This window comes from Diceros bicornis, chromosome 21, assembly GCF_020826845.1.
Source record: "Diceros bicornis minor isolate mBicDic1 chromosome 21, mDicBic1.mat.cur, whole genome shotgun sequence".
Taxonomy (NCBI): domain Eukaryota; kingdom Metazoa; phylum Chordata; class Mammalia; order Perissodactyla; family Rhinocerotidae; genus Diceros; species Diceros bicornis.
The window spans coordinates 53,418,274-53,442,236 of NC_080760.1; the positions used below are offsets into that span (position 1 = coordinate 53,418,274).

Below are 23,963 nucleotides of genomic sequence, written 5' to 3' on the forward strand. Positions count from 1 at the left end.
ACAGGTCTTAAAAGGGAAAATAAATATGAAAGAATTGTATAAAAAAACTCTAAATCCACTTGATATTCTGATCATGAATGGACAAATTTTGTGAATTTTTGTTTAAAAGTCAGCTATGTTTTCTCTCTTGTTTTATCACAGTGTGAAAATATACTGCAAACCTCTTTTGAATTTATATTCCTTAAAAAATCAGATATAGAGCTGGCCCTGTGGCTTGGTGGTTAAGTGCACACGCTGCGATGCTGGTGGCCTGGGTTCGGATCCCGGGCGCGCATCGAGGTACCACTTCTCCGTCCATCCTGAGGCTGAGTCCCACATACAGCAACTAGAAGGATGTGCAGCTATGACATACAACTATCTACTGGGGCTTTGGGGGGAAAAAATAAAATAAATAAAATCTTTAAAAAAAAAAAAAAATCAGATATAAATGAGTAACGCCAGAAGTGCTGCCAGTTTCACAGCCACGCACAGCTCCTTCCTTCCTGGCTGAGGTTTTAAAACGTATCTGAGCAATTTTTAATATAAACAGTGATTGCATCATTCTTTCTTCTCAACCTAAAATATAATTTTTAAAATTCCTAATTGACTTTGAGGCTTGGGCTAATACTAGGGTGAGGTAATTACTGAGAAATCTCTGAGAAATTCTTTTTTTTTTTTTTTTTTAAAGATTTATTTATTTATTTTCCCCCCAAAGCCCCAGTAGATAGTTGTGTGTCATAGCTGCACATCCTTCCAGTTGCTGTATGTGGGACACGGCCTCAGCATGGCCAGAGAAGCGTTGCATCGGTGCGCACCCGGGATCCGAACCCGGGCCTCCAGCAGCAGAGCGCGTGCACTTAACCGCTAAGCCACGGGGCCGGCTTAAAGAAATTAAAATTGATAGAAACAGAGAAAGCATGTGCTCACCATATAATCTCCTGCATATTTTTTTCTCGTTTTCTCTGCAAATAAACACATTTGTTCTTCAAGACCCTGACATTAATATAGTAAACCAGAGTTGTAAATGGCGTCTTACACTTGATGGGTTGATTACATTTCAACAGTGAAGGCTGTGGCTCACACCGCTGCTTAGGCAGGTTCGCTGTGACTACGTGCGTGTGCCCGATTACACGGCTCGTCAGGATGCAGGGAGAGTTACACACAGAAGGGCCTCTGTGTCACAGAGAGGAGGGGACGGCGAGGCCAACACAGTGAGGTTCCCCACAGGATGGGGCGTGAAGCCCTTCGCCTTCTGCAGATTTTGCTCGGAAAGCAGGATTTCCCCTCACCCTGATGGGCATCCCATTTTTCAAAAAGTCAGTTAAACTGTGTGCTAATCTTGTGTGGGTACTGAAGACCACTGGTGACAGCAGTAACAAGCTCCTTGCTTGGGGAGGAGCCGCACTTCCCAGCCCCTGCCTGTGGACACGCAGGCACCAGGTCTTCTTACGCACCTTGGCTCTGACCTTGACCACCCCGCCTGGTGGTGCCTCCAGAGGCCACTCTTCTCCAAGAACGGCTCCCAAAGGATTTTCAGACCCGCGGCATTTTGTTCCCATGCTACAACACGGCTGATCAAGGGCGCACCCCACACCTGAGTAAGTTATCGCACATTTGAGAGGGCTGCTTGGTGGCACCAAAGTCAACGCATTGCCAAGCTGCCCCATGAACGTACGCACAGTGGAGAAGGGGCAGTCGACACCATGTTACAAAAACACTGGTAAAGAAAACTCTGTTGAAGGGCGTGCCAGGTAACTGGTTGTCCCTCCTGCCATCGACATCACCCAGGAGAATCTGTAAAGCAAAGCAAAACTGAAAGCCAGCACTACTGGGTCCATTTAACCATCTAAAAATGTCCTTGCCGCGAGGGTGGGTGGGGGCAGTCCCTTGCTGCAAAGCCACTGCCTTATTTAGTGATGGTAAATAAGCGAGTCCAGTGAGATCCCAAATGGCCTCCCTTCTGTCTTCTCCATAGTAGACTCAGACCCACAAGCTGTTCAGGGCATCAGTCAAGCTTTCCCATCCACTTAAGAACATCACTGACCATATCATCCTCAAAGGTGGGGAAAAGTAGAACGAATAAAAAGAATCACGAAAACTGAATTGGCTCACATTACCACTCATGTAACATTCTGGTCAAACCCTGAATCTGATCATGAGGAAATATCAGGCAACCCAAAATAGGGTCATTTTACAAATCTGGCCTGTATTCTTCAAAAATACAATGTCATAAAAGACAAAGGAAGCCCAAGGATACATAAGGAATCCCTACCATTCAGTAACAGAATGATAAACAGTCCAATTTAAAAAAGGGCAAAATATTTGAGCAGACACTTTCACAGAAAAGATATACAAGTGGCCAATAACTATAGGAAAAGATGCTCAACATCATTAAGAAACACAAATTAAAACGAGATGGCACACACATCCACTAGGAAGTCTAAAATTACAAGACTGACGATACGAAATATTGGCGAGAACGGGGAGCAGTAGGAGGGTTGATACACTGCTGGTCACAGTGTAAAATAACCACATTGAAAAACGGTTTGGCAGTTTTTTTTTGTGTGAGGAAGATCAGCCCTGTGCTAACATCTGCCAATCCTCCTCTTTTTTTTTGCTGAGGAAGACTGGCCCTGGGGTTCTAACATCCGTGCCCATTTTCCTCCACTTTATATGGGACGCCGCCACAGCATGGCTTGCCAAGTGGTACATTGGTGCACGCCCAGGACCCGAACCGGAGAACCCCAGGCCACCGCAGCGGAGGGCGTGCACTTAACCACTTGCACCACCGGGCCAGCCCCTGGTTTGGCAGTTTTTAATAAAGTTAAACATACACTTACCGTAAGTTCCAGAAACTTCACTCATAGTTCGCCCGTGAGAAATGGAAACGTATTTGTACATAAATGTCCACAGCAGCCTCATTCACAAGACCCAGAAACCGAAAACAACTCAAATGTTCCGTTCACGAACAGGGGACTAGCTAGACGGGCGATGATGCAGTCATACCATGGATGTCATTAGAAATGAGGAGGAAGGAACTCTGATGCGTGCAACATGAATATTTCCCAACATTGCTGAGTGAGGGTGCATACAGTAGAGTTCTACAAGCAATCTGAACTGAGGGGACTGACTGCAGAGCGGGATGCGGGCATCCAAGTGACGGCAGCGAGCTCTCCTGCACTGCATCGACTGTGAACTGGACGTATACTTTCGAAGCAAGTCATCGAATGTTTGCTCAATGGGTTCTTACCGTGTGTTAACTAGATCTCAATAAAGTTGACAAAAGATAATCAGGGTGGTTGTTACTCTTCTGGGAAGGAGTGACTAGGGAGAGGGTCCCAGGAGGACTTCTGGGGTGCTGGTACTCTTCTGCTGCTGAATCTGGGTGCCAGTTACAAGAGCGCGTTCTTTTGTGAAAAATTCAATAGGCTCTACGTTTACGTGCCCTTTTTCTCTATTTACATTACTCTTCAATTAAAATGTTAACCAGGCAGTTGAGAAAAATAGAGGTTGAGGCTGTGAACAGGCTTATCTTCCCTTTCTTTATGGCTTCTCACACCTAATATGGACAAGTTTTCAAATGCTGCATGTACGCTTCCCCTCATTAGGTAGTTGTTGTCTGCAGAATAATACAGGTGAGTCACCTCAAGGTCCTTCTGATGGTCCCTCAGTCCACTGAGCCAGCACGCCATGGGCAGTGGCCTCTGGTGGCCAGCTCTGCCTGTCCTCCAGCGCTGACAAAACACTGTCCATTATCTGTCTCCTCCTGCTCTTACAACCAAAATGTATTTCTTTTTCTTACACTTACCGGACATGCGAGACTTATCTGCAATTCTTTGTACTAGAGGAAAATCACATCAGGTGGCAAAGGGTATTAATTTCAGTAGATGGTCACTCTGAGGCAGTGGTTCTCAACTTGGGGCGATGTGGTCCCCCTTCCCCCAGGGACACTGGGCAACATCTGGGACAATTTTGGTTGTCACAGCTGGGAGACAGCCGTGTCACTGGCTTCTAGAGGGTAAAGACCAGGATGCTGCTCAACATGCTACAGTGCACAGAACAGCGTGACAGCCGAGCCCGTGGCAACACACACAGAGCACTTCCCCATTATCCTCTTACTTAATCCTCAGCCTTATCTTATCTAATCTTCACAATCACCCCTGCAAAGATGAGGAAACTAAGACTCCAGAGACCACAGAATGCCAGAGAGTAAGAAAACTCAGGAGGATGACATGCCCTTGACCTTTCTTTCAGATGACATGAACGTCAGCCAGAGGGACCTGATCTTGCACACACGAGAACATGTGCTCATCCGCAGGACATGCCGGCAAATCCCTGCACTCAGAGCTCTGCGCCTGGGCCTTCTCCTTCCAAGAGCCTCCCCAGTGCTGCAGACCCCAGCTCTGTCTGCTCCGGCTCCACGGCTCAGAGATTCTAGCAAGATTAGGGTTGGTTTGGGAGACTGAACGCCAACAATTCCCTTAACAAGTGAACTTCGTAAGAACAGCTACTTTTGTTTTCTGTGAGGAAGACCAGCTCTGAGCTAACATCCATGCCAATCCTCCTCCCCTTGCTGAGGAAGACCGGCCCTGAGCTAACATCTATTGCCAATCCTCCTCCTTTGTTCCCCCAAAGCCCCCGTACATAGTTGCATGTCATAGCTGCACATCCTTCTAGTTGCTGTATGTGGGACATGGCCTCAGCATGGCCGGAGAAGCAGTGCGTCGGTGCGCGCCCGGGATCTGAACCCGGGCCGCCAGTAGCGGAGCACTTGCAGTTAACCGCTAAGCCACGGGGCCGGCCCAGAACAGCTGCTTGAGGCTGCAATGATTACGGCAATACCAGGACTGCCAAGGGGGTTCCTTCATAGATGGACATTATCCCTATCCTGTTTTTTGCATTTTATAAATGAAAAGGTTAACATATACCAGGCTGTCCTTCTGTGTAATATCTTTGACTTGTCTAGAAGACAAATAAAAGAAACTAATAATTTGAGAGCTTTCCTGTGTTATCTGACAAGTCATCTGAAAAATTTTAAATGGTTTGCAGAAATAGAACCAAAAGAATGGAACAGCAAGAACTTCACTGGTAACACCTCTTTAATAGGTCAAAGTAACTGTACAGTTCATTATATTCTTCCTGAGAATAATTTATATCCCCCAACAAACTAAAGGGAGGGTGTACTTTTCAAAATTATTTAACAGAATGGATGGTATAACTGGATATTCAAGGAAAACCAAATCTCGCTGCTTTGCTTAATTCTCTCCTGGGAAGACAGACACAATGAAGGGTTAGTTAACTCCAGTGGCTGTAAAATAGTCAACATGGCTTTAATCTTTCTTTATAAATTATATAAAAATGGAAAACAGGGATGGTTCCAGAACTTCTCAACACAGTTTGGAGGTGCTCTGGGACAAAGCATTTCGGCTTCCAAGAGAAATAACATTGCTACAAAAAACTGGCACATTATTCTGGTGAAAAAAGACAAAAGTTTTAGTGTGTTCTACGGCTAGTTTCCAACCAAATGCTTCACAGATCCACATGAAAGTCAAAGGCAGGAAGATGAAAGGGTCGTCATTTTTTCTGAAATGACTCAAGTTTTCAAAATATAGCTTTTATATTCTTTCTTTGTAAAATGGGATTAGCATATTGCAACTGAAGAGTGTTCTAACAACAACAAAAATTCCAGTCTGGGTAATAATTCTGTGGTAGGCAAACGAATTCCCAGCCCCCTGGGTTTCCTGGGATCCTCCGCTTCATCCTCACTTGCTCCAGTATGCAGCTAAGCCAGTTCAGGAACCAACAGGTCACCACCGTGGCCCACTCCACGAAAACATATCCCAATGTGAACATAATCTGCTCTTCATGATTCTTAAAAGTTTCTCATGTACAATTCTCATTCCCAGAAAAATGCCACATTTTGGATCCTGGACTTTTCTGAATATCATGATTAAAAAAACAAAACAAAAACTGAACCCAAATCAAAATGTGGTTAAACTTATATGAGAGAGATTTTCAACCAGCTGTCAGTCAGAAAGTTGGTGCTGTAAGCGCTGGCGTCCGAGGACAGGTTAGCTCCTCACTGCTGGTGGAACGCTGGAGAACATCCTCCTCGGGCGGCTCAGTGCGGTCTCGTCTGCCCGAGCACTCTCAGTCTCGCCTGGTCAATGACATCGAGTAAGTTTTTGGCATCCACGGCCAGGGCGTGAGCAGCGGTCAGCATCTGCTTTTTGTACTCCTGTTGGAGGCTGGTCATGACATACTGCTGGGCCAGCTTCATCTTGTTGATGAGCTCACCCAGGTCGGAGTTCAACAGCTTCTGGGCCATCTCAATCTGGAAGAACAAGAGAGAGGTCAGGAGAGTAGCCTTCAATGCGATTTTCAGCGGATCTGTATGTGCCTTTCTCAGGTGCCTCCAGAAGAAGAAACTTTCTTTCTTCCCCTTAAACAAATCTTAGAGAAAATAGGATGCAAAATCATTGCTTCCTCTAGAAATTCAGCCAACAGAGGGTGCACATGTGTGTGTTTGCACGTGCCCACGCATGTCCAGAAGCTTTTGCTCCTTCCATGAAAAGCCCTCCCCGACACTACGACTAACTTGCCCTCCATTTTGCATTTGCTATTTAGACGTTTTTAATCTCCGTGACTGGTAGGGCTTTTCTTTGTTTCTTAATAGAATCACAGAGTCTGACAGACCCTCTCACGTAAGAGTGGACAACTGAGATATAAAGTGATTTGCTCCAGTTTGAGACAAAACCCTGGGTCTTGACCTGCAGGCTAGTGCTCTTGCCACTACACCATATTTCAGGACCTTCCTTTGCAATGCAAGAGATGGTTTAAGAATGTCACAAGACACTCTTGACCCACCTTGATGTAAACTCTAGACTCTTCCAAACTGATCAGAGGTAGGAAGTGGGGGCAGAAGTGGTGGAAGAAGCTCCAGAACAAGAATGCTGCCCTACAGGATTAGAAAGCTTGCTTGGGGGTGTCTCAGGACCCTTCTTATCCATTTATTCAGCCAATGATGATTTACCCATATACTCTCTCAACAATTATTGAGCACTTATTATGTACAAGGCACTTGGTGTTGTGGATCCAAGAACGAATTAGACACATTTGTACTCAGTCTAGAGTGGTAGAAGCACGCACAGAATTGTCTATACTACCTGAACAAATAATCCAATAGGAATGGACACAGAGAAGAGAGCAATTCATTCATTCTGAGAGGGTCAGACACTTCACAGAGGAGGATTCGTGTGACTTGAGCCTACACTGTAAAGTAGGCTGACCTCCTAAGACAAACCAAGTGACCTTTGTCCTGCTGCCTTGGCAATGGTAGGGTTCGGGGGGTGCTAGAAGTTTTCAGGAAGGGGAATAACACATTCTAGAGAGGTGTTCTAGAAAGATGGCCGTGGTGGCACTGTGGAAGTTGAATGGAAGGGAGGAGAGAGCCCAGAGGCAGAGAAAGCTGCTCAGAGGCCTTTGTAGTCATTCAGGTGAGAGGCCACAGTGGCAGTGGCCATGAAGAGGTGAGGCCCAATCTGAGGCCTGATGGATGGCGACAGGTGCGCGGCTGTTTGTGCTTATGCGAGTGTACGTGTGCGTGTGTGTCTAGGGGGCAGGGGGTAGGGGCAGAGAGCGCATAGTGGTCCCACTGACTGGAAGCAACCCAGGAAAAGGAGAACGTGCTACCAAAGGCCGACATCCAACAGACAGCTAGTGACTGGAGCTCTGGGAGAGGTCCCACTTAAGCACAGAACTGGGAAGCACCAGATATTTGGATCTATGGAAGCAGGGAGAACTGCCAAGGAGAAACAGCATGCTGTAAAACACAGTGGGTAACACCCTGGGGGACGGTCACACTCAGGGCAGCAGAGAAAAGGCTGGAGAAACGTGAGCGAGGAAGGCTCTGGAACCGAGGGGAGAGTCTCATGAGGGGCCAGGCCCAGGGGAGCACGGGCAGTTACAGCAGAGAGGAAGGACAGCTGGAGTCCAGGGGAGTGGCCCAGTGGCGGAGGCTGCTCTTCTGAGAAGCGTGGAGGGAGAGAGACAGCGGAAGGGGAAGCAGGATCAGAGGAAGGCTCCTCTTCTTCTTTTAAAAAATAATAATTAAAAAAAGTTTATATGGGGGGAGCAACCTGTGGAAGAATCAGGGTAGACGAAGAGATCATTTCAGGCTTTATCAGCTAAAGTAGGAATCAGAAATGGTCCTTCCGAAATAGCCATTTGTTAGGATACCATTTTCTTGCCTCTGGCATATGGAGCTTCTTCATTTTTTGGCAAAATTCTTGCTCATTGTGGAAAACCATTTAAAGTCCCAGTGAAGCAGAAAATCTAGCTGATCCCTTAATGGCTAGGAATATCAAGTTATACTGTGGCAACCAGTCAGAGACATTTTCCAAAAACGACGTAAGTGGTGCCGTGCAGGTGAATCGATGCCCCTTACAAAGGAGCCACCAACAGGGGCTGCACCCAGCTGCCCGGTTCATCAACATGAACGTCACCTGGACGTGATGTGCCTTGAAAACGATGTCCTGAGAAGGACTCAACATTCCTGCAGATGCATAACCTCCATCTGATCAGGAGGAAACATCCATCTTCAGAGAACATCCCTCGACTCCACTTTAGGAATACTCTATACAACAAGTGGCCTATATTCTTCAAAAACATCAATGTCACGAAAGACAAAGGCTTAGGAAAGTTCCAGATGAAGGAGGTTAACAGACAGGACATGTGATGTCATGTGCAACATGCAACCCTGCACTGGTCTTGAACCACAGGACAAGGCATTACTGGGACAACTGCTGAATCTGGAACATGACCTGCAGATTAGAAGAGCATGTTGCATCAGCGTTGGAAGTTCCAGAACGTGATGACTGTACAGCGTGAGAGAACAGTCTCATTATTAGAAAACACAAGCGGAAATATTAAAGGGTAAAGGGCATGGTGCATACAACCTGCTCTCAAATGGTTCAGAAAAAGTAAACAGCATGTGTGTGGATAAAAACACAGAGAGAGGCCAAATATGGTAAAAACCTAAAAGGCGGTGACCCCGGGTTAAGGATATTCGGGAATTTTCTGTACTATTCTTGTAACTTTTTTGTAAGCCCCATCTTGTAAGTTATGAGTTTCAAATCTTTTCAAAATAAAAACTTTCATAAGAAAGCAAAAACAAACAATCAAAAACAGTGCCCACTGGGCTGAAGGACAGACCTCGCCCCCCGAGAGAAAGCAGAAAAGGCGGGTGCTGGAGGGGACAAGGCGTGAGAAGAAGTGAGCGGGGCCGGGGTGAGGATCCGGACTCCAGTGGGGACACAGCTACACGTGCATGTCGACCCCGACCAGAGGCGCCTCTTCAGAACAGAGCTGCTGAAGTCCTGTCAGAAAGCGCAGGTGCCTCCCTTCACTTGTCACTCACATAAACGGAGGAAAGCAGCCACAAGGTGGGACAAAGGAGGCCTGTTGCTGGGAGACAGCATTTTGGGTGAACTCAGATTCCTTAAAAAATTTCAAAACCACATTAATTTAAAAAGATTTTAAATCACTACTTTAAATGGAAAACCAGAATCACTGGCAAACTCTCATTTTTTTCAGAAAAATTCAAGGAAGGAGGGCAGGATGCCTCTCCCTGTCCACTTCCACATCCTCTGTCCCCCACTCCGGGAGGTGTCAGAGGATCACACCACCAGCACGGCTCTGCACTGTGTTCCGCACCCCATCCTCAGCCACCCTGTCCTTCAGGCTAGGACCCCACACAGCAGCTCGGCAGCTGGGTGGCAAGGGTCGAGCGGGATCTGAAACCCAAGTCGGTGCCGCTCTGCACTGCCTCTAGGATCAACAGCCAAGTCCTGGCAGGCAAGCCACATCCCCTGGACATCCCGGACCTGGGGCTTGGCCAGGGTCAGCGTTAGCTAAAAGGTCATGACCTGCAGACTTGTCAAAGCAGGCTTGGCTGGTCACAGAATGAGGAGCCGTCTCAGCAGCACAATCATCCCTCACCAACTGCACTCAGGATTGACCACCAGCCTGCCCCTGGGTGTGTCCCCATCTGTCAGAGAGCCGGAAGGGAGAGGCCATGTCCTACCTCTCGGTGAGTGCTGGCTGGCAGGACGGGAATGGTCTCATCCACGGTGGCCAATAATGTCCTCAGGGCCAAGCCGACTTCCTAACAGACAAGATCACACCCAGGATTAGAACACACAGAGGAGTTTCATGCCAGGACTGACAATTTTCCTTTCAGGTATATGCTTTTTTACTTCCTTTTCACAACTTTAAGGAAAATTTCTATACTTCTTTTCCTCAGGGCTGATCCCAATCTTGTAAGTTATAAGGCAATTCTTCCCCGAAGACTCAGCTCTCTGAATACTCATGGCTCTACTACCTGGAGGAACGGGGTGAGGAGCAGACACTCGGATGCCCGGGGTGGGGAGCAGGACTCCAGTCAGAGCCCATTTTCTTTCCTTCTCCTCTTGTGCTTCCATGCAGATTATCCCGCCCTCACGGCACAAAAATGCCCCCCCCCCACACACACACAGGGAAAGGCAGCAGCAGCACGCCGGATCTCACAGCACCTTTCCTCAGGGTGCTCACTGATTTTCTTCTCTCCCAGGTACTGTCCAAGCCTCATGAGGCCAGCAAAAAGGATGTCACTGCTGTCAGTGGGCCGGGTGGCGGCCTTGCTGCAAACCCATTGTGGTCAGTACTTCATCCATCATGTATACTGAGCAAAACATCCCTCCTCCTGCCACTCTGGGCTTCAAGGGACCAACTCTGATTAAAAGTAGTATGATTTTATTTTATTATTTTATTTATTTATTTATTTATTTATTTTTCCCCCAAAGCCCCAGTAGATAGTTGTATGTCATAGCTGCATATCCTTCTAGTTGCTGTATGTGGGACGCGGCCTCAGCATGGCCAGAGAAGTGGTGCATCGGTGCGCGCCCGGGATCCGAACCCGGGCCGCCAGCAGCAGAGCGCGCGCACTTAACCGCTAAGCCACGGGGCCGGCCCAAAAGTAGTATGATTTTATAGAGTTTACATTTTTATCGTTGTCATTCTTGTGGAATGACTCAGACACTAAATTATACACACAGTATGAATAAAACCAGTAAGAAAATGATGAAGTTATTTATAGTTGGATCAACATATAAAAGGGGTGTTATTGGGCCAAAGTGATATGGTTAAAAAGTGGCTTCTACAAAAATCACTATAAAAAGTCTGATTGTATACAAAATTCTGACTGCTTCTATATACTGGTGAGTTTTTATTTTTTGTTTTTTTAAGCTTGTCTGTGGGTTCATGCACGTTCACCCTGAAGAACTTTGGTTATAACTGTTCTGGGAGTATAGTTAAAAAATGAACCAGGGGCTGGCCTGGTGCGTAGCAGTTAAGTTTGCGTGCTCCACTTTGGCAGCCTGGGGTTCACAGGTTCAGATCCTGGGTGCAGACCTACACACCTCTCATCAAGCCATGCTGAGGCAGCATTCCACATAAAGCAACTAGAAGGATGTACAACTATGACATACAATCATCTACCGGGGCTTTGGGGAGAAAAATGGAAAAAAGGAGGAAGATTGGCAACAGATGCTAGCTCAGGGCCAATCTTCCTCAAAAAAAACCAAAAAAACAAAAAAAAAAACACCAACCAGAATGGATTACTGTGCTTTCCACAAAATATCACACCTTTCTAACAGCTATTCCACACTGATGGTTTATAAGAAGCTGTTCCAGAGATGGCTAACAGCTACACTAAAAAGGGTGTTCAGTCCCACAACTCAAATGCAAAAAATGGCAAAGGACTTGAACAGACACTGCTCCAAAGATATACAAATGGTCAAAAAGCACATGAAAAGATGCTCACGATCACTAATCATTAGGGAAATGCAAATCAAAACCACAATGAGATACCACTTCAAACCCATAAGGATGGCTACTATCAAAAAACAAAACAGAAAACAACAAGCGTTGGTGAGAATTTGGAATCCTTGTACACTGTTGGTGGGAATGTAAAATGGTGCAGTCACTATGGAAAACAGTATGGTGTTTCCTCAAAAAATTAAAAATAGAATTAACATACGATCCAGCAGTTCCACTTCTGAGTATATACCCAAGAGAATTGAAAGCAGGGTCTCAAAGAGACATATGTACACCCAGGTTCATAGTAGCATTATTCACGATAACCAAAAGGTTGGAAGCAACCCAAGTATCCAGTGATGGATGGATGGATAAACAAAATGCTGCCCATCCACACAAAGGAATATTATTCAGCCTTAAAAAGGAAGGAAATTCTAACACATGCTACAACATGGATGAACCTTGAGGACATTATGCTAAGTGAGATAAATCAGTCACAAGAGGACAAATACTGTATGATTCCACTTATAAGAAGTACCTAGAATAGTCAAATTCACACAGGCTGAAAGTAGGATGGTGGGTGCCCGGGGCTGGGGGGAGAGGAAAGGTGTTGTTTAATGGGGATAGAGTTTCAGTTGTGCAAGATGAAAAGAGTTTTAGAGACTAGTTGTATAACAATGTGAACGTACTTAACACTGCTGAACTGTACCCTTAAAAATGGTAAGATGATAAATTTTACGTCATATGTATTTTACCACAACTAAAAAATAGTGTGTTCAAGTACGTTTCAGAAATACTGGCTCAGGGCAAAACTGAACGGCACTCTTTGAACCACAGGACAGCTCTGAGCTCCTGCAACACAGCGAGCACTGTTGAGCGGGGAGGCATCCAACGCTTCCTTGAGCCCAGCATCCTTCTTCACAAAGCTGCTGGTACTGTCTCCCAGGACCACCATTCCATCGAACACCATTTGGAGAAAGTTAGTCTACTGGCACAATATTTTCATTTCTTTTTATCTTTACCAAAAAAAAATTCAGTGAGCACCCATATACCTACCCCTCAGCTTAAGAAAAATAGTACAGATAAATCTGCCAAAGTCCCTTTCCACGACCGCCCCCTCCTCAGGGCACACTCGTGCACTGGGTGATTACACTCCCACGTCTGTCTTGGCACTCCAACAACATAACCACATCTCCTGAAGTCTTACACAGAATTAGTGGGCAGGCTTTTAAACTTTACACAAATGCCATCCTTCTGTAAGGATTCTTTTGCAGCTTGCTTTTTTTGCTCAAGATTGTATGTGTGAGCAATAATTATTAAAAGACTCTGTTGCTCTACGACATTCCTATCCTAGGGTCAAGGTCAGGAATAGCAACTCGCGTGACTGCGGTTTTGACTTGACACGGTGCCTTTGCGCGCACCTTCTGAAGCATCAGGTCTGACTTCAAGGGCACCGCAGCTTCCATGGTAAGAGGAACAATTTCTCTGGCACAGGGCATGACTGTTTTACCTTCACCATGGGAACATACTCCTCTGGCGGGGCTGGCTGGATCTTACTGGACATTTCGATGACAGCTTTCACCAGGCCCGTCACGTTCTCGTACACCCTGTCATTGGACCGGTCCAGGTTGGCAGTGGGAGGGGGGCTGATTTCCTGGGGCTGAAGCTGCCAACACAGAAACTGGTTATCTTTCTCTTCTCCAGCAGATGGCGTCATTTCACTGCAACTAGGTTAGAAAGGGTCTTTAAAAGAGATCAAAGCAGACCACATGATTGATTTTCTTGTCTGTATGGGATATAGTGCAGTTTGAGGATGACAGTAAAGTAATTCATCCAAGTGCAAATAAATGACACAATAATTTTTTCCAACTTTGAGCTCAGTTAAAGGAAATGAGATGGAATCATACATATATACTAAAAGCCCCAGATTCTTTCAGAGAAGTGATTCAATGTCTCCCCCGAAATCATTCACCAAAAGAGAAAGAATCCATACATTTTACATCTCTCTCAGGATTTTAGAGAAAGCTGGCTAAGAGGTTAAGCGTTTTACATTAAGACTCAGAATTTCCACTTAGTTTGAATTCTGCAGTAAAAACTGTCTGGCCCAGCTTAGTTGCCTTCAAAGCACCTCATGAAACGTGTGTTCCTTTTACGATTATAAAAAGCTGACCAATACAAATCTTCTTTAAGAGGACAACATCTGCTTGCAGACCACTGCTAAAGGGAGAGCCTTGGGGGAGCCTTCAGGAGCCCAGCACAGCACGTCCTGCTGTAGTGATCTCAGCTCCCTCACCGAGCAGTAGTGACAAAGGTGGGATGAAGGAACACATGTAAAAATGCCCACCCCAGGGCCCGGGCACAGAGAGACATCAACAAATCTCATCCAAGATAACCTGGGCACTGAAGGCTACCCAAGGGCCTTTGGGAAATTTAAAAATTCAAATTAGCTACACTAGGCTACAGAAAAAGGATCATATATGTATATTTTAAGAAGACGAAACTACAGTACATAACAGTTGTTCATTCATGAATCTGCTGCCAGTGCTCAGTCTAAAAGCCCAGGTGCCCATTTCTGAACCCTCGGGCTGACTTTGCCCCAGGAGCCTGGAACCTGGGTGCCCCAGGTCTGGGCGTGAGACAGAAAAGGACAGGAGTAGTGCCATCACTGCAAGGAGGCTCGCATCTCACTCTCCAGCATGCAGAAACACTGCTTTTGGTGATGGATCAAGCCACAGCGCCCTTCCCTGCTTGCCCATTTCTGGGCCAGAGTCACAGGCAGAGCGCTGGGCATGGTGAAGAGCTGGACAGACACACACACACAAAGTGCTTACCCTCCACGGCTATTGTCGAACAGAAGGTGAGGAAAAGTTAAAGAAATTTATCAGAGAAAGGGAAAAAAGAAAAACAATATTAATAAAGGCAGCAGACAAAACCCCCATAAAAACACATAAGCAGAACAAAAAGGTGTGAGTTTCTGCCTATTAGCTCCCAGGTCGCTGGTTATGAAAGCGTAACTGCTGTGCCATCTGTTCAGGGCCCCAGCACACTCAGTCCAGAGTCTGCCATGCACCACGCTTGTTTTCACGAAATAAATGAGGAAAATAACGTGCAAAGCCTGAGAGTGACCATCTGGCAGCCGTGCAAGAATCAAAAGAATGAGGGGTCTTCAAAAAGAGAGAAGGCAGATATATGCTCGTAATCACTGAAAACTGCCCACTGGACTCTGAGTGACTCAGGAGAAACCGCACAACCCTCAACCTGTGCCTCGGACCCCAACATCCTTGGAAATAGGCTTCGTCATCTAGCCATACCACCATAATAAAGATTCCTGGCTTGGGGCTGTGTTTAAAAACATTAGGAGCTTATTTTAAAAACAAAAACAAAACAAACTAAAACAAAAAACCCTTCTTTTGAACCAATTCTTATAGTTAGGTTCCTTTACTTTAAACTTAAAAGTTTTATTTAATGTTTTTTCTCTACAGCTTAAACCAAGGCTCTCCCACTGTAACTTAACAGGCAGAGTCAACTGGGGGAAATGTGGATACTGGACCTTTCCTTAGATCATCTGAGAAAAGTACACCCTTCGGCACACCAGTTTAGCAGAATCCTAAATTTCGAGGTCCAACCCACCTCAATGTGTTTTTCCTGTGCACTAGAAAGAGGTCATTTGTAACTGCAGGATTTCCAGGAGACAATGTCCCTGTATTTCACCTTCTGTACTGAGTGTCACATGCAGTCCTCGTTTAATGGGGCAGGATGTGCCAGTTCAAAGTGATCAATGTAAAAGGCACAGGGCTTCCTGAGGGAGGTGCCGCAGGCTGAGGCCTGTCAAGAACTACAACAATTCTAGACTCTAGGAGGTGGAGGCCGTTCATTCTAACCTGTTTCGAGCTTCTGTTCTTTTGTATTGAGCTGTTGCTCAACTCTTGTCACAGAAGCACTGTCACGATGCTTCCAGGGACCATTCTGGAAGCAAAAGCTTAGTTTGGAGAGACATCTGTTATTGGTTTCCTATTTTCTGGAGGCTGACAACGTGGAGACTCCCTGGCAGGCAGTTAGGATAAACCACCGCCTGCAGAGACGCAGCCAACCACAGAGGTGGCTGCTTAAAGACTCAGATAACTCAGAACCAAGACGGAAAGCCACTAAAGAAAACTCAAGACCAATTTCTGGCTAAATTTTATTTGGACGAATTAGTTAAGTCATCCCTAGCTAAAGGCAAGCATTTATGTATAAAACAGTATTGTTCTTTTGGGCTGGATTTGATAACCTCTAACAAACAGATGGATAAGAAAGAAACAGACATATACTTCATACTTAATTATTAAAAAACCTTTACTTAATATATTTTAAGTAAGTATACTAGTTCCATTAAGATTTCTACTTGCTTTATACCCCATTTTAAGGGTACTCCCCAATTATATTTATTAATATGTTATTCCAACTGTGAAAAACAAATAAATGTCAGAATTCTAAGCTAGTATCTGATCGACTTCTAAAGTTGGTTTTTCATCGTAATACAAGTCATTTTGAAAGTTTGCTTTTGTGGCAATGCAAAAAAGTTCATTAACCTAATTTCTCCCTCTTTCTTTTTTAAATTTATGTCAAGAAACCACATTAGGAAGGGTTGTGTCCTCCTTTGCTCCTCCCCAGAGAATACCTGGTGTGATGCTAGCAGAGTTGCTGGGAAGGCATCCTTGGGAAGGGAGGCCCAGTGAGCTGGGGGAGCCACCTGATGCCAAGCCCCTGGGCAGTGCTCCAGGACCAGCACTCTGACTTCCAGGAGCTGATGATCCACCAGCACACACTCTGGGAGCTTGGAGCAGGGCCACCTCTGGCTCAGTGGTACTTGTGCTACGCCCTGCAGGGAGCAGGCTGATCCCAGCCAGTGCCAGCCCCTTCACCCCCTGGCCACTGCTCTCTGGGCCGTAGGCTGACTCGTACCCTGTGCCTGGAGATGCCATTTTCTCTTCCCTAGGCCTACCTCTCTGACTGCCCAAAATGGCAATATACCTGCTTCTGTCTAGGAAGCAGCCTGTCGGCTGTGGAGAGGAACCTTGGAGCAGAAGTGCACAACATGCACACAGACAGGTCTACGGCTAAACGCTGGCTCAGCTATGGGGAGGCTGTAACCTTGAACACGCTCGTCAATCTCTGTGAACCTTGGTGTTCCCGCTGTGAAAAGCGGGAAAACACCAGCAGCAGTCCTGCGAGGCTGCCGTGAAGATTTACAGTACAGGGTGCTGGTTCTGCCACAGCACTGGCACAGGGAGGGCACTCAATGAACGGTGGTTACTAGTGAAAAAAGGTTATCTTAACTGCTATCACCGTTATCAGACTCGGAGATGCCATCCATTGTAAGATGCACCTTTTTTAATGTACCACTAAGAAAGAAAAGAATGCTGCCAATTAAACCAATACACCATCCTGATTTTAGAAAGATTAAAATGTGAAAAAATGTATCAGAACTGAGAAACAGGATATATTTTGAGAGGTAATTGGTCTCTCACGGAAAGTAGAGAGATCCCCTCTCCTTAAAGGGGCACGACAGAGAGGAGAGCCTCTTTGCTTCTCTCAGAGAGGAGAGCCCTTCCAAGGCGCTGTAGTGAGCCCAGCACCCTGCGGGGCTTGGTGGGGCCCCGAGAGGGTCAGGGACCCCAGTGGCCCCACTCACACCTGCCCAGGGGCAGGCAGTGAGGGAAGTGCTCCTGAGCCAGGGAGAGGCTTGTGGTTGTCTGCGCCTGAGCCACACACTCCCCTCATCCGTGTGGAGGGCCAGCTCCACACAGCACACTCAGCAAACACTGCTTTTACAAAAGCAATTCTGACCCTACCTGGAAAATGATAGAAGTTTTCACTAAGCCACACTGACAAGCTTGGAGATGGTGAGCCTACAGAAGGTTTCACTTACCCCAGGCACCCTGGTTTAATTAACTTTTAAAACCAGAAGCCATCCTAGGACTTTATTCCAAAGAAACATTCTGCTTGATAACAGGAAGACGTATTTAGAAAGCTAGGATCTGACTGAGGCCCTAGAATCTATCATGTGAGAGAAAAATGGGAAAGAAAAATTTTCCTATAAAGCTTGTTCCTGACTCTTAGAGGGGTCAGAAGCAGCCTAAACTGACTCCTGGAGCCAACATGATCCCGCCCTGCAGAGTCCCGTCATCAGCTGAACGCGAAAGGACTCCACAGAGCCTCGAGCAGAGCCCAGGCTCGGACACCCACCTTGATGCCCTCGTTGTAACTGTCCCCGGGGCTGCTGAGACTGGCGAGGCTGCCCAGGTGACCGGGGGCTCCGGGGCGCGGCGGCTTCTTTGGTGGAGCCGCAGGATCTGGTAAAATGCAGTGAGGTCTATTAGGTAATGTACGGTAATAAAGAGAACGTAGACAACAACAAGCATGGATTCGTGTTATTACAACAGACGCTAATCTCAGAGGGGGCCTCCTACAGAGGCATTTCTGATGCATTATAGCAATACATTCTATTTTATAATATTCTAGTCATGGGCTGAATTTGGTTAAGCATCATACTTGCTATGGTCCATAGAGGGAAAAGTGTTAAAAAATCATGAGGTATTCCAAAGCTAGGAAACTATATACATTTAAGACCCAATCCCTCCAAATTATACAAACTTCTTGACACACAATTCATTTCTTCATTTACCTGGTTTACCCACAGGCTGATATATGTGTTGGTTTCCAGTCTGTGGGAAAAGAAAAGTTCGGTCAATGAACTGGTGTGCACAACAGGGTAATGACCTTCCCTCCTTCCCTCCCTGCCCATCCATCCCCTAGGACATCTGTGCTAAATGCTGGGTTCAGAGACTGACAAGATGGCGGGGGCTGCCTTCAAGGCCTCAGGTGAGGGTGGGGAATTAGGCAATTAGGCAAATAAGTAAATAACATCAACAGGGCGTGGGATCAGGGCTGTGACAGAAGCAAGCAGGGGGTCCCATGGGAACATGAGCAGGGGTAGTCACAATAAATTTAAAAGTTTCTTTAAAAAAAGTACGTCCATGGATGTCTCCAGTTCACCTTTCAGGAGTGTGAAATCCTGGCCTTCCCAGTTTTGGGGTGCTTTGCTCAGAGAGCTCCCTCCCACCCTCCCGACCTCTCCTATTACAAGAAGGGGTGCAATCAGGAACAATGAAGATGAGAAGAGATTTCATAGCACTGGGGTGTCTAGACATTCCATGTGCCTCTGCTGTCACTTGTCACCTGAAGCCCTGTGTGTGTCAGGAGCTGGTGTTACACCTCCATCAGTCTGGACCAAGCCACAGGCCAAGCCAAGAAGACAAACTGTAAGCCCTGAATTTCTGCCCCAGGGATAGGACAAAAAGACACTGCCACTTAAGACCAGTCCGACTTCGGGTCGTCATACCTGTAATCACATTTAAAACCACCTATCCCAGGCTAACCAAACAAAAAGAAATATTTTTAGAACTACATTCTACCTCTGAAAAGAGACACTTTCCTTGCTTATTTTAAAAAGATAAATGATTAAAAAATATGTATTTTAAGGTGCTTTACTTTCTATGAAAAGAGGTTCACTTCATAATACAAGGACTATGAAACGGCACACACAATTAAAACTGCTCCTCTCCCAGAATCACAGTTGCTTTCAACATGCCATTTAACACTCCTGATCTTAAAGACTTGCAAAACCCTCAGAGCTGGAAGGTGTGACTTTTGTGCAGCACTTCACAGTTTACTTGTCATTTATTTACTCGACAGTTACTGAACACCACTTTGTCCCAGGCACACACAGAGCCTTGTCCTTTTGGAGCTGACAGCAGAGTGCAGAGAGAGAGATAACAAACAATAACCACACACGACAGCACATTGTACAGCGTGTTACAGGGGCTACGTCCGATGAAGAAAGAGATGGGAATGGGGGTGGAAGGCCAGCAAATTGCAGTTCTAAGTGGTCAGGCCTTTTGAGAACGTGACCTATGAGCACAGGCTTGATTGAGGTGGTGAGAAGAGCAGCCCAGAGGCCCCAAACCAAGTGCTGAGGAACTGAGGCGGCCGGTGTGGCTAGAGAGGAGTGGGTGAGGGCAGAACAGTGCGGAACACGGCCAGAACGTTAAAACAGACACAGTCCGCTGCCTGTGCCGTGCCGTGCTCACTGACCCAGGCAGTAAAACACACACATTTAAAAAGGTTTAAAACACAAAGAATTTTCTGGTCAATATTCAGGTAACGAGAAAGTTAACTAAAAATTCTATTCTCAGAATATTCTGGATTAATGCAACAGATGTATGCATACCACCCTGTGCTAGGCAGTTCCACAGGTTTGCTCTGGAAGGGCGGGCACAGAAAAGGCCCTGCTTTCAGAAGTCTGACGGGAGGAGTGTGGGGAGTCAGGCTGTGCTTCGCTTCTGCCACTTATCTAGCTGCTGGCCTTGGAGGAGCCATTCAACTGTTCGGTGCGTTGGTTTTCCCATTTGTAGACTGAGGCCAATATCAGTTACCTAATATGGGCTTGTTGTCACAAAACGAATATGCTGTCAATTTGTACACTGTTTTGAAAATCCAAATAGTTTTTTCTCTTTATGCAAACTGATGGGATGAGTTTCCTCTAGCCAGTTATTAGTGTTTATTAACTAGCTTGTACCTATTTACAACCTACACTGCTTTCTAGTCAAGGGTTCTCCCTGAAACCACAGCGCATCTTCAAAGTCTTAAGTGGGAGTGCTTCAAGAGGGCAAACCAGAGAGTTATCTTTAGCAAAGGTCAGAAAAGAAGAAACCAGAAATGGTCACAGTGTGTCAGCCCCCAGGAAGGAGTAACAACAACCTTAACCACACACCTCCAAGTGGGGAAGCCTGCCAAGCCAGGCTGGCCGTTTGACAACATGTTCATGAGTGCACTGACATCTGGCACTGTGATGGGTGACCTCGGGCAAATTTTCTATGAGCCTTGGTTTACTCATTTGTGGAGTGTGGATGGCAACAGTGTCTGACTTGACAGGAGTGCTGAGGACTCAGTGAAATGACATAAGGAAAGCACTCAGCACAGCACCTCACAGTACTAAGCACCTTCTCCATCAGTACTAAGCACTCTTACTGTCGCCTAGGCCCAGTCTGCAACAAATGCTACGAGATCACAAGTGGACCTGTCACACGTTATCTGTTTTACAAAGTGTTTCTGAATCAGGTCTAGTTCATTCATTTATTCATTTCTTCCACATATTTTCTGGGTGCCTTCTATGTGCCACAGACTGGAACACACAGAATTTTCCTCTTCTGATAAATTTTCCTATTCGTAATGTTATAAATAGCTGGCCCCTTGAACAGGGTTTATTTTCATGCTGATTCTCTCTTTCTTCTTAACAGTTTAGGACAGACTGCTCGTTACATGTGAATCTTTTCAATACAAGGAAGGAGCTCCGAGCGTGGAGATGGTAAATGGCAGATAAGGTGACTCTGTGCTCATGGACTAAGGAATCCTAACACTGTCTGTAGAGCCCACTGCGCAGCACATTCTGATGGGAAATGCCAAACCTTCACATGCCAGTGACTGAGTCCATCTTCTAGGGGCCAGATCTCAGGGCAGTTAGATTTTATAGAACAGATGAGGGAAAACTCCTGGTAGCCTCATTCCTTACTATGCATCCTGGAGCCAGGTGACACAGTCTCATGTATGTATGTATGCATATGTGTCTAGAAGTAAACTAATGGTTTACGTCTACCCAGAAGCCTTATTAGGCTGGAAATTTATCTCTGTAAGTCTGTTACCTGGCAGGCACTGGGTTCCCTTTTTTACTGGGAACTTCAAGTGTTTAAAGAAATCTGCATTTATTTTAACGAGACATCTGCTGATGGAAATCCTAACAAAACAATTTTAACTACTCTTCCCCAAAGACCAGGGAATATTTCTAGCAGTCTTTAAAACGTTCACTGCATTTATAGAACAGATTACTGTGTTCCATATTATAAATATCAGGAAGCTTGGATAGCTTATGACATAAAAAGGGTGGTCCAAATCCTGGTAAAAACTCAGGCAGCTGCTTACCGGGCCCTGAAGACTCCCATCCTCCCTGTCGATGCTGCCTCGAGAGAGCCGCACGTCAGGCTTCTGAAGAAATGAAAACAAAACCAAACAGTTTCATTCTTGGTTTGAAAATCGCTGACATGTTCTGTATTGAGTTCCTTCCTTTCATAACACAACTGTCCTCTGAGTAAGAAGAGCTGCAAGTTCCCCAGTTTCAGCAAGTTTCTCAAAATCAGTGATGACAAACCCAGGTCAGCTGCCCCAGCAAAGCCCCTTCTCTTCACAGGTGTGCAGCTAACAGGCCCAGCACCCGTGCCACGGCCACGCAGAGCACCGGAAAAAGTGCGTGTCACCTCTTCTCCTAGCCGCAAAGCGAGTTTTCTTCTTACCTGAGAGACCCTCTGCCCCAGGATGAAAAACAGTAGGCACCAATTCCTGCTTCCTGGCAGAGTAAAGCTTACATGTACTTGGCTGTCTTACCAAAGCAGCAAATGGTCCAATTACAAATCCCAACCCCCAAAATGCATCCAGAACACAGAAACCAGAGATATCTGGACTTAACATAAATAAGAGTATGCAAATTTCACTAATACCAGAATAAACAAAGTAGGCTACATGCCGTCATGGTGCAGAGCTCGATGGAACATTTTCCTCTCACGAAAACGGCTCCGTGTGGTGGCCCCCAGCCTGCCCCATGACGCCATGCTCCAGCAGCACCGGATTCTGGGGAGCCCCCAGGCAGCCACGCTGACCCCGGCCTCCCCTGTGCCCATGCACACTGGCCACACCCGTCCTCTCCAGGCAGAACTGCTCGTTTCTGAGTCTTCACCAGATTCTCTCTCTGGAGGGAATCACGCAGTTAATTACTTCCCTCACTAGACAAGGAGCGTCTTGATGTCTGATGCATCTCTGTACTTTCTACACCTGACAAGGGCCTGAGCACTGAGGATACAATCCACAAGCATTTGTTGTGGGGGTTGGGGGAGAAGGCTGGAGAAGAGAGCTTTGTCTCCTTCTTCTTTTAAATACACATGTTCACAAAAATGAAACCATGTCATCTAATTTTGTAACCTTCACAAGATATTATAGAGTGGAAATTGGTAAACACAATGTTCAAAGGCTGCGCGACACTCCACAGCATGAATGTCGTCCTAAACAGGAATGGCAGCGAGGAGACGGGGTCTGGCGCCAGGCGGCCTGGCTTCACATCAGCCTCCAATCCTTTTGAGCTGTGTGACCCGGGCATTCATTTTTTCGTCTCTAAAATGGGGCAGTAATAGTACCCACTGCACGGGCTTGTTAGGAGGATTAAATGAATTAATACAGGCAAAGTACTAAGTCAGTGCCACATAAGTGTCAAATAAAATAAAGAGTTCTCCTACTGTTTGTTGAGTATTTGGGCCATTTTCAAAATTTCAATTGTATAAACAAGCTGTGGATGAATACCTGTGTATACAAATCTCTGACTAAACCCCTGATTACTTTCCTGGGACAGATTTCTAAGAACGGGATTACTGAGTCAGAGGGTTTGAGCATTTGAGCAATTCTGGGCATAAGCTGCCACACTGCTTATAGCTGTCTCAGTCTCACCTCCATCAGCGTGCGTGGGTGTCTCTCGCTCTGCCCTAGCACCGAGGCACCGTCATTGAACTCTCGGCCAATTCAATCAACAAAATACCATACGTCGTGATCTGCCCTTCCCCCCTTGCCTAAACAGCAGAACCCATCTGTTTCTTCTCACTAGGAGGACAGAGGCTATGGCTGTCTGCTTTCCCACTGCAGCCCCGTTACCTCATAGAATGCAGGGCAAAAAGGTGAGAAGAGATGAGCGAAACCCATGCCTTTCCTGTGAACTAACTGTCCATGCCCCTCGGACAAGACACTTACTCTCCAAACCCCCGTCCTCACCCCTAAGACAGGCAGAGTAACTCCCCACTACGGTTACTAGAAGGATTAAATGAGTGCTTGGCATAGTCGTGTGCACATACAGACGTCTGGGAAGCATCTGCTGGAGGGATGCTTTGATAATGATGCAGGGCAGGGAAGGTGTTTTACACGTGAGAAGCCTGTGGCTAGGAAGGGTAGGGTTAGTGGTCTGAGGCAACACGAGGAGGGTTCAGTCAGGCCACACA

At 46.2% G+C, this 23,963-nt stretch overlaps 1 protein-coding gene across 6 annotated transcripts in view; it reads right to left on the reverse strand.

Annotated features, from left to right (window-relative positions):
• Positions 1 to 5,060: 5,060 nt before the first annotated feature.
• Positions 5,061 to 23,963, reverse strand: part of PTK2 (protein tyrosine kinase 2) — a 282,084-nt gene continuing 263,181 nt past the window's right edge. For 4 of the 6 annotated variants that reach the window (XM_058564997.1, XM_058565000.1, XM_058564995.1 and 1 more), the window contains 6 exons: positions 21,853 to 21,915; positions 18,500 to 18,539; positions 18,061 to 18,167; positions 13,343 to 13,498; positions 10,064 to 10,144; positions 5,061 to 6,313 (listed from right to left, as the gene is read on the reverse strand). In XM_058564997.1, coding sequence (XP_058420980.1) covers positions 6,101 to 6,313; positions 10,064 to 10,144; positions 13,343 to 13,498; positions 18,061 to 18,167; positions 18,500 to 18,539; positions 21,853 to 21,915 — 660 coding nt within the window. In that variant the 3' untranslated portion in view covers positions 5,061 to 6,100. Of the gene's footprint in view, positions 6,314 to 10,063; positions 10,145 to 13,342; positions 13,499 to 13,530; positions 13,576 to 18,060; positions 18,168 to 18,499; positions 18,540 to 21,852; positions 21,916 to 23,963 lie in introns of those variants that run through there. The other 2 variants (XM_058564996.1, XM_058564998.1) reach the window with 2 other exon arrangements.